The sequence below is a fragment of the Danio aesculapii genome, chromosome 21, assembly GCF_903798145.1.
Source record: "Danio aesculapii chromosome 21, fDanAes4.1, whole genome shotgun sequence".
Classification (NCBI taxonomy): Eukaryota; Metazoa; Chordata; class Actinopteri; order Cypriniformes; family Danionidae; genus Danio; species Danio aesculapii.
This window is the reverse complement of record NC_079455.1, coordinates 37,021,943-37,033,353: the sequence shown is the minus strand read 5'-3', so window position 1 is coordinate 37,033,353 and position 11,411 is coordinate 37,021,943. Positions and strand designations below refer to the sequence as shown.

General features: G+C 33.1%; 1 protein-coding gene across 1 annotated transcript in view; it reads right to left on the bottom strand.

Moving 5' to 3' along the window:
• The window catches only part of lhx2a (LIM homeobox 2a), a 12,225-nt gene extending 1,777 nt beyond the window's left edge, over nt 1-10,448 (bottom strand). The window contains 5 exon segments of the mRNA XM_056446799.1: nt 2,350-2,537; nt 5,357-5,472; nt 5,474-5,695; nt 9,110-9,294; nt 10,431-10,448. Of these exon segments, the coding sequence (XP_056302774.1) occupies nt 2,350-2,537; nt 5,357-5,472; nt 5,474-5,695; nt 9,110-9,294; nt 10,431-10,448 (729 nt within the window).
• Nucleotides 10,449-11,411: the final 963 nt, after the last annotated feature.

Sequence of the window (11,411 nt, the reverse complement as noted above, 5' to 3'; positions counted from 1 at the left end):
CTGCCATATATAAACTCACAATAAACTCAAAATACTTTTTCCATGATAGAAGTTTTCACATTACAGGGACATATAATGCCCCTGTTACAAAGATATAAAGTAAATCTATGATGTCCCTAAACACCGAAGCCATTTGCACTAGCAGTGCGCAAGTTAAAACGTAGCTTAGTTGTGGCACTAAGCTTCAATTTACGCACTACTAAATTATTTGTGTTTCACCACTGAACCTTGTTTAAACGAAGTTTAAAGGTAACGCTACGTGCCAACTAAATTTTACGGCAGCCTCCCCATGAATAATGGTAGAAAAGAGATGACAGCGAGATTAGTTTACATTTGAGGACCTCGCGATCATATTGAGGAATGATCTCCCTCAACTCACAACGTTATTTTCCTTCCAAATCTAACTTTTTTTCAGTTTGAGAAAGAAGTCTAATTTTCTATTAAGGAGTGTTTTGTGTCAATTGTATCCATCAATTAAATGAGACTCTTTATGACTCTTCTTCTCCCTGCTCTTGTTTCTTTCACATGTAGGATATAAAAAAATTCAAGTTTAATGTTTTGATGACTTCATGTGTATTTCGCGTGCATGCAGGTATGTGCGTCATCTATTATTAGTGACAGACTGTAATGTAATGTACTATAAAATGTAACATTTTATAGGACAGTTATATATAGATGCATTAGTTGTAGAATTTTAAAGCAGTTTAACGGTTTTAATGCTTTTTATTGCATATTACGTCATTCAATGCGACTGCGCATTACTTCACGGAGAACTTACGGCCTACTAACTACGGTTTGCCCTAAGAACATGTGTGCAACCAAAGCAAGAACAAATTTAGTTACAAACATCTAGTAGTTACTAAGCCCCTAGTGTGGACTTTACGTTTCAGAACTTACGAACACCTGGTGCGACCCTACCCTGGTGTCAAATCTAGTTCCTGGAGGGTCACAGTTCTGCACTGTTTAGTTCCAACCCTGATTCATGCACTTACCTGTATGTTTCAGCCTGACAAGACTCAATAAGTTTGATCAGTGTGTTAAATTGGGGTTAAGGCTAAACTGTGCAGAGCTGCGTTCAGAAACTGGATTTGACAGCTGTGCCCTAGAGTGTGTATGTGAACAAAACTTCACCTTTTAGTCTTTGACCCAAATCGTGCCATTTTTGGTGACTGTCACTTTAAATTCGAATGAGATTGTGCTGCTAGCCTCTTTTTTCAAAAGAAGGTGGAGCTACACGATAGATTCAAAACTCTAAGCTGTGTTCACACTAGACGCGGAAGAAGGATCAAGCGCGAGTGATTTACATTTTAAGTCAATGCAAAGATGCAAATAGACATCCTGCGGCGCTAATTGCGTGAATGGCGCAATACACGCCAATGGTGCGGTGCAAATTGACCGTTTTGTGCGTTTGACGCAACTTTATCTGAACTTCAGCAGACATTCGCGGCATGTTAGCTTGCTCTTGTGGGGGCGTGATTATGACATAGTGCGTGTTGTTGGTGTCCCGGCAGAAAATCCTCCTTCCGACACCGACAACAGTTTAGCAAACTGGGCTTGGCTCAGTCAGAAGCACTGCTGAAAGCTTCCATCATCCAGGTATAGTTTCTGGAGGAGTTTATAAACTCACAGAGCTGGGTGCACCTCTGAAAGGATCTAGTGGACTCAGACACGGCTCCAAACGAATCAATGCTGTTTTTCAGCCTTCATAAAGCACATAAACAGTTATTCTCTCAATAAAATCTATGTTAGCCATTTAGCAACGAAGCTACAGTCACCGGGAAGACAGAAGCACTGCCCATGATGCAAATCCGCGTCTGTTCTGAAGTGGATTTGACATGCGAATGAAGCGGATTTTGACGCGCGAATGAAGCGGATTTTGACGCGCGAATGAAGCGAGTACACTTAAATGTTCACGCGTCTATTTACACGGGAATAGCACGATTTATCCGTGCGTTCACCGTCTGGTGTGAACACAGCATAAGGGCAGATGGCTGCTTCTTAGTCATGGCTGTCTATGCTAATGAAGGAGAAATCGTCACGAATGGGCGGGGCTTTCAATGTAAAAAGGGAGAATGTCAATCAAAGTGTTTCTGTAGACTGTTTATATCAAGTGTGATAATGAAAAATAAAATTAATCCATTAGAAGCTGGTTATATACACACACTGTTGCCACACAACTGTGTTTAAATCCCTTATAAAAGCGACTTTTGCATAATAGGTCCCCTTTAGGCTGCTCATTATATGCTTAAATCTGTTTGATAGTGCTACATTTCAGTGTGGTTTCAGACTTTTGGATCCCTCTTTTATATGTAACTTTAAAAAATCTAAAAAATATATATGTTTTCTGACCTGGAGCACACGTTTGGTCAGGCCGGTTTTCTGGGCGAGCTCTTTTAGGTCTTTGGCATCTGGATTGTGGTTGTGGGTGAAGAAGGACTGCATGCTCCTCAGCTGGTGATGCTTGAACGACATTCTCATGCGTTTGGACTTTTGACAGCTCACTCTCTCCGACAGATCCACACCCAAATCACTCATATCTATAGCACATGACACAGTCAGCCACCACTGATGTATTTTATTAGTCCTCCTGAATTATTAGCCCATCATTTTTTTCTTCAGTTTCTGTTCAACAGAAACATTTTTTTTCCAACACATTTCTAAAGATAATAGTTTTGTAACCTTATATATTTTGTTAATTAATAATTAAATGTAAAAATGTTATGGAATTTATTTAGAAAGATTTTCTATTTACTTTTGATATGTCTGATACAAGGTTTAATATGTATTAGTTAAGAAAGTTATTGTTGTGCTTGGCTCCTTTAAGGGAGGTGAACCGGAAAGCAGGAGGGGGAGAAAAAAAGGAGTGGAGAAAAGTTCGGGAGACGCAAGGCTGTTGTAATGTTGTTTGTGAATGTTATGTCGATGCTCCAGACTAAAGAATAAACAATTATCACCCTGGTAACCCGCGTTTATTTATGATACCCACGTTGGAGAGACTGGGGTGGAAACAGCCAGAAATAAGGGTTACAGTTTTAATAACTCATTTCTAATAACTGATTTATTTGATATTTTCCATGATGACAGTACATTATATTTTACTAGATATTTTCAAGATACTAGTATTCAGCTTAAAGTGGCATTTAAAGGCTTAACGTTTTTTTTGTGTAAAATTATTATTAATATGCTGATTTGCTGCAAAGTTATTAATTATGGCTATTATTGCTGTTCATTTTAGGGGTGTGTTATGAATGATAAGTTATTTTATAAATAGTAATTACAACGGTTTCATATAAAAATATGTTGTAACTTAACAGCACAACTCAGCATTGATAATTATAACCAATTTCTTGAGCATAAAATCAGCATATTAATATGATATGTGAAGGATTGTTTTCACTGAAGATAAATGGTGCTGATAAGAAACATTTTACAAAAAAATCCTAATTATTCCAAACAATTCATCAACGGAGACAAAATATGCAAACAATGTTAGGGAAGTTACTTCAAAAAGTAATTAATTACTAATATCATTGCAAATCCACATAAATCTCAAGTCCTAGGCAATAGAAATGAAACTCATATTCTTTGAATTTGAGAAAAACAGGATTGTTTAGCTTCATTTTAAAAAGCACTTACAATCTAAACATTACACCTATAAAACACAAAACATTTCAAATTTATGACACATTTCATAAACACCATATAGTAACATAAATTTCTAAAACATTTAATTGTTTTTTATGGCTTGTGCTTTAGTTGAAAATTATAAACTAAATTTATAATTATGATAGTTATTATGCAAAATATCTTAAAAATTTAGAAATTAGTGTATAGAATTATTAAACCCCCTCAATTATTAGCCCCCCACTTAATTTGTCTCCAGTTTCTGTTTAATGGAGAGATTTTGTTCAACACATTTCTAAACATAATAGTTTTAATAACTCATTCCTAATAACTGATTTATTTTATCTTTGCCATGATGACAGTAAATTTCAAGACACTTCTATACATCTTAAAATGACATTTAAAGGCTTAACTGGGTTAATTAGGTTAACTAGGCAGGTTAGGGTAATTAGGCAAGTTAATGATGGTTTGTTCTGTAGCCTATCAAAAATTAGCTTAAAGGGGCTAATAATATTGACCTTAAAATGGTGTTTAAAAAAATAAAATGGCTTTTAAGACTTTCACCTGAAGAAAAAATATTATCAGACTTACTGTGAAAATTTCTCTGTTAAACATGATTTGGGAAATATTGGAAAAAAAAATTCAAAGGGGGTTCAATAATTCTGATTTCAATAATTCTCTCTCTCTCTCTCTCTCTCTCTCTCTCTCTCTCTCTATATATATATAAATATATATATATACATACAACACACATATATATATATATGTATGTATGTATGTGGTATGTGTATATATATATATATATATATATATATATATATATATATATTATATATATATATATATATTATATATATATAATCTACTATATACATATATACATACATACATAATATATGTGTGTGTGTATACATTTTAAGCATGTGAAATTATCTTAATAAATGTTCTTATGTTGTGTAAAATATATTACTCTGACTCTCTGAATAGAATTATACAGAACTATTGAATGTATGTGCAGTATTTAAGGCAAGTATGTTATAAGTAAAAGACCTATAAAAGTAATCTTTTAAATTATATTAGTATATAAAAAGTTATTATATTTAATTATAATATTATTATTTATTATATTTATTATTTATTATACCAGTAATGTTCTTGAACATCCATGTCTGTTTTATTTTGTAATTTTGTCAAATTTAGTAAAGAATATGTTGAATCTTTTTATTTTATTTCATGTTTGATTTCTCTGTTGTTGTAGCGCTTTGGGTTTTAGAAAAGCACATTATAAATAAAATGTATTATTATTACTATACACACCATATTGACATACATTTCTAAAACATTTAATTGTTTAAGCATGTGCTTCAGCGTGAAAATTACAAACATTAATAATTAGAGTTATTATGCAAAGTATATATAAAAAAAGAATACATATATACTAATTACTTTTTCTTAGGCATGTGAAATTGCCTTGATAAATGTTTTTATGTTCTGTAAAATATATATTATATATATATTTATTATAGGATATAACTCTGAATTGATTTATACAGAATTATTGAATGTATGTACAATATTTAGAGCAAGTATATTATAAATTACTGTAATTAAATGACCTATAAATTTAAAGTAATCCCTTACATTACTTCAGCTACAAAATTAAATAACTTTTCTGCTGATTAATGTTACCCAAATAATCGTAACTCAATCGTAATTGTATTCAATAAATTACCTGAATGATATGCAATATGATCAGCTGTGCTGTTATTTTTCCTCCTCCGGGTTCGTCCTCTGTGCACAGGGCTCTCTTCATCAAATGTGTTACTCTCAGATTTTGTCTCTCTAGAACACGTCTGAATAATACAAATCTGCATGACATTCCCTCTGGAAGTGTGCCCGACAGTACACAGACGTCTCCTTCATCCCATAGTGATCTCCGGTGAGCAGCACTTTATGGCAGGTGGCACAGGAGAAGCAGCTCAGGTGGTAGACCAGATCCCTGGCGCGCATCACTATCTCAGTGGCAGAGATTCCCAGGTGGCACCGCGCACATCTCTGCAAGGAAAACCTCCTACTTAAGAGAAGACACCAATGTCCGCTTTATTAAAGAGACACAGACCTATGCAAAAGTGGCAATCTGCCACCATCTAAAATGTAAGAAACGTTTTTTCTTCTTCTTCAGTAACTCAAAAATGACTTGATTCAAATTCACAATTGACCTTGTTTACTGTCTTGAATGATTGTGGTCATAATCTGCAAAAATCATCAGGAAAACAGTAATTGTCTTTGTAATCTTTCATAAAATATACTAACTTAATCTGTCTCTGGAATTACTTTTCGTTACACTGCACAAAATATCCGTAAATTAGCAGTTTTTCGTATTTTGTAATTCGTTTTTATTTCCCCCCATTTATTTCTGCTTTGAATGCATTATGGGACCTTGATCTTTCTTCCAGCAACTTTTAACCTTGAAAGATTTTAAAAAGTGACTTTATTAACATTTTGTTCATTTAAAGTAATATGTTGTCTGGGTTGGTTTTGTATTACAGTACAAAAACCTTGTAACGAACTGCCAGTACATTTTCTGTTAATTACAGACCTTTTTCTCTATATACTATTTCTTATACAATATATATCTCAAACCACTAGTCACTTTGTGAAACAGCAGACATTTTCAACATCAAAAGTTGACCGAGCAGAGATAATTCACAACATTCACTACTGTAAAATAAATAGGAAACACTTGTGAATCACAAATATTTTAAATGTACTGTAAATGAACAGATATTGTATTTACAGTGTAATTGAGTCAAAAATAATTGTGTTCTTTCAGCTTATTGTAAGCAGAAAATTATTTTTTGAGTGTACTCTGTAAAAATGCAGGATTCCATACAATTCCCTCATGTTGTCCCAGGTGGATTGAACATAAAATATTTACGTTGACCCCCAATAATATCAAGATTGTGTTGTTTTAACTCATTTAAATAAGCAGTTTGAGCATAAATGTTTTTAAATGCTGAACTATGATTAATTAATTATACAAGTATTGTTCATTTTAGTTCATGTCAGTAAATCATTACAATTACTAACATTACATTACTAACGACAACTAATAGTAAAGTGTGATGATTTTAGCTGAAACCATGGTCCTTGGTAAATTTGAGAATGTGATTTAATAGTTACTGGAGGCACTTTGAGGTAAAAATAAAAATGATTTCAGATTGTTTCACTTCATAAGACCTCGATTTGTGATTGTCATTAAAGTGGTTCCTAAAATGCAAGGTGCACTTTGAAAGTAAAAAAAATCATAAAGACAAAACAAAATTAATACCTGTGCCTACAGGTATTAATTTTGTTTGTCTTTATGATTTTTTTTTTCACTTTCAAAGTGCACCTTGCATTTTAGGAACCACTTTAATGACAATCACAAATCGAGGTCTTATGAAGTGAAACAATCTGAAATCATTTCTTATTTTTTCCTTGCATTTTAATTTTTCCTTGCATTTTAGGAACCACTTTAATGTTTTGAAGTAAAAGTCGCATATATTGGATGAGCTGAGCATGAGTACATTAACAGCATGTTTTCTGTTCCACTGGCCATTAAAGATAATGTATTTGTATGTGTGAAAATGTAAATGTTTTGTGAAATGTTTCATTAGATTTATCTTCGTTTAAAATAATTTGTACCTAAAATGACAAAATTACAGACAAAAATGTTTTTAAAACAAATCAAAATGGACAACCCTTATTTAATATAATTTATATAATATTGAATGTGTAAAATTGCATGATTTCAAATAAATTAGTTATCACAAGCCCGTAGCCAGCCTGGTAAAAGGGGTAGTTCTTTTTTCTCAATAAGTGGACCTTTTTGGGGTTATTCGCCTCATTTTCTGCTGAATTATGAGGCGTAGATACTGCATTTTCGTGACATTTTAAGCACTTTTTTGTATAAATAGCATGTCAGATGGTCATCAGAACCAAACTTTTTGATGTACCAAAAGAAGTTTCTTAAAAACTTTGAAAAAAACTTTAAAAATGTATTACATGATTTATCATTAAGAAAGAAAAGGATTCGTTAATTTTTTTAAAACAATTGTAGCTTATTTTCATTATTAGGCAAATAACAGTCTGGCCAGCACGTTCAACTTCCCTCTGTTAGAATTTGGCCATTTGCATAAAAATTTACAAATAAATAATAAATAATAATAATAATGTAGAGCTTCACAATTTTTCTATTGTAAAAAAAGTTCATTTGAAAATTCTTGGATAACAACAATAGCCTGATTTATTATAAAATTAACTTTTAATATGGGCCGCTTTTGGTGCTTCACACCTTTTTATTGATCATTTTTTGTTTCATGGATAACGTAAAAAAATTAGAATAAAAGTTACGTAAAATGTTTTCTCTATTTAACAACAATACAGTAGGTCAGTAGTGAAAGATGACTTCACTTTCGTCAGATTGTATGCTTCATTGCACAGATTTTGGACTCATGAAAATAGTTGTTTGCATTGGACAAAACTGATTAGCTGAAATCACAACAGGATTTCGTTTGGTCTTAAAGCCTTCTTCGATGGGTTTTTCACAATTTATGATGGAAAAGCAGTCAAAATAGGACAAATGAGCTCATGTATGGGACAAATTCTGGACCCTTGTCATTGAGGGGTGGGTCTTTCGAATCACCCGAACCACCCCTGACTATGGGCCTGCATGTACACCATTGTTTAATTTTTACACAAGAAAAATACTGGAAAAATAGTTATGCTAATCTAGCCAACACTGACTTTCACACTGCATTTTTGATAACATGAAAATGATTATTAATGCTTGCTCTTTTCAATCAGTGTCAATAAACCAGTTTCACTGTGACTAGCAGAGTTTGATATTGTCCAGATGGAAAATAAACTATAGTAATTTATAATAAATAGGCTACTATTGTGTTTTTGAACCATACAATAGAAAAAGCCTGTAAATATTATAATATATACAACTATTTGTTATAAATGATCATCCTGTAGTAGTAATGAACTGATACTAATACTAGTATTCACCAGATTTTACTACAGTAAATTATGGTGTATTGTAGTATATGCTAATATACATTACATTTTTGTAGTAAACTAAGTGTACAGGGTAACTTGTTTGTGTTACTAAGTTGTTTGTAGTCGTATTAGCAATTATAGAGTTACCACAACAGATTGATTAAGTGTGGTTTTCCCAAAGTGTGATTCAAAAACACTAGGCTACTATAAATTAGATTATCTTTCCGTAGTGGAAAAAAAGGTTAACGTTTGTTAAATAAGCTTCACATCTCTTTCTGCCGCCAAGTATGGTGGGAATTCAACAACCAAGTGCTTAAACTGACCGTTAAAATTAAACGTAACGTTAAGGTTAAATAGCTTCTATAGTGATGTCTCCCATATGAAAGCGTCAGTTTGAGTAAAAGTTTCGAAGCTGAACAGAGCTGTGAATATATTTTACCTATAATAGTCCTCCTTACAGTAAATGTCTCCGTGTTTGCTGAAGCAGGTGAGCTCTGACTCCAGGTCAGTTTGACACGCGCTGCATTTCAAACAGCGCTCGTGCCAGCGCCTGTCAGCCGCGAGCAGGTAAAACCGATCTGAGATCAGTGCGCCGCAGCCCGCGCACACCGGCGCATCACTGCCCTGCAAAACACGTTCAACATTGTCACATATACTGAAATCTACTCGTGATAATAAACGTGTTGTTCTGCAGATCTCCTTCATGTTTAAACAGTATAATTAATTTACTAAGAATTCGTGATTGTATATTTGTTTCGAAGCCGGTTACTTATTATTTATTTCTTTATATGCAAAACAAAACAATGACTCCTCTTTTCCCATAAATTAGACTAGTCTATTTATGTTTACTGTACATTCAGAATATTTTATTTTGAATTTATCCTAACACAAATATAAATTGGCCTACATTTTGCGTTAACATTGTAGGCTACAGTGTGGTTTACTTTATGATAGTTTTCATAATAATTAATGTTGTAGACGTTATGACATATTAATTCATGTCTTCAAAACTGCAAAAAAAATGGCTTCTAATAAAAAAATACTCATTCATTTTCTTTTTGACTTAGTCCCTTTATTATTCTGGGTGCGCCACAGCGGAATGAACCGCCAACTTATCCAGCACATGTTTTAGGCAGCGTAGCCTATATGCCCTTTCGCTGCAACCCATCACTGGGAAATAATAATAAAAAAATTAAATGCAATAAATGTAAAATATCTGTTATGCTATAACATCTAAACAGGTCATACGTTTAGGCTATATATAATTAATTTATTAAATTAGAATACAAATATTTAAATAGCCTACACTCTAACACATAATGGGTTACTTTTTATTTACCCAAACTGTGTCAGTCTGCTGGGTAATTTTATTATTTTTTAGTTGTCACTTTATATTAATATATTAAAATATTATTGACTTTTAAATACCTCGTACAAAATATAAAGTCTAAATAATAACTAAAAATTAACCATAAAATTGTGACCCACAAACCATAAATACAGAAGCATTAACGAAAATACTGTGCTGGGTTAGGCTATATATATATATATATATATATATATATATATATATATATATATATATATATATATATATATATCTATATATATATATATATATATATATATATATATATCTTTTTAAACCCAACTGTTTTGTTTGACCCAGCATTGGGTTAATACAACCCCGCGTTTTTTTTTTAAGAGAGTAGCCGCACACACATAAACAATCTACACAAGACAATAAAATAAATCCTTACCGATTCATTGTTATCCATGTGAAATAGAGAAAACTTCTTTCTTGCCGTAAGGATGAATGACTGTAGTTTTCTCAGAAAAATGATGAAAAGTCTCCAAAGAGGAGATTATCCATGTGCTCGAGATATCTATCTATCTATCATCTATCTATCTATCTATCTATCTATCTATCTATCTATCTATCTATCTATCTATCTATCTATCTATCTATCTATCTATCTATCTATCTATATCTATCTATCTATCTATCTGTCTGTCTGTCTATCTATCATCTATCTATCTATCTATCTATCTATCTATCTATCTATCTATCTATCTATCTGAAACTAATGCCGTTTAAAGAGCTAACTAACTTTTAATTGACCGAATTTCCACAGTCTAGATAAAGTGCAGTCCGAGAGGTTGTTTACAGCAGCAGGTTCCCGCGGGTTGTTGCTGTGTGCAGATCCAGCGTGAGTCTGCCGGCTGGAATTGATGCGAGTGAATTAGCCTGCCTGTGCGCGCGCCCGCGTCTCCATCAAATGGGTCTCTGGTCGTATGTTTCCAATTGTACGTTTTCCTCTCGCTGAGTGAACGCGATGTTGTCAGTGATCAGTCTTTAGGGAGATCTGCTAACTCAATCAGGCTCCTGAATAAGTACATCAGACTTCAGTCGCTTTTGTAGTTTGTTGCCGAATCAAACCCAAATCTTATAAATCCATTAATTAGCTTTATTATATTTTTTTAACCTTATGACTTTTAGAAGTCAGGTCACGTAATTAGAGTGAATGATTTATATATTTTTACAAGTTTCTATTTTCTTGTTGGCGACACGGTGGCTCACAGCAAGAAGGTCGCTGGCTGGGTCAGTTGGCATTTCTGTGCAGTTGGCATGTTCTCCCTGTGTTCGCGTGGGTTTCTCCCACAGTCCAAAGACATGCGCTATAGGTGACTTGAATAATTAAACTGGCCGTAGTGTAGGCTATGTGTGTGCATGTAAGAGT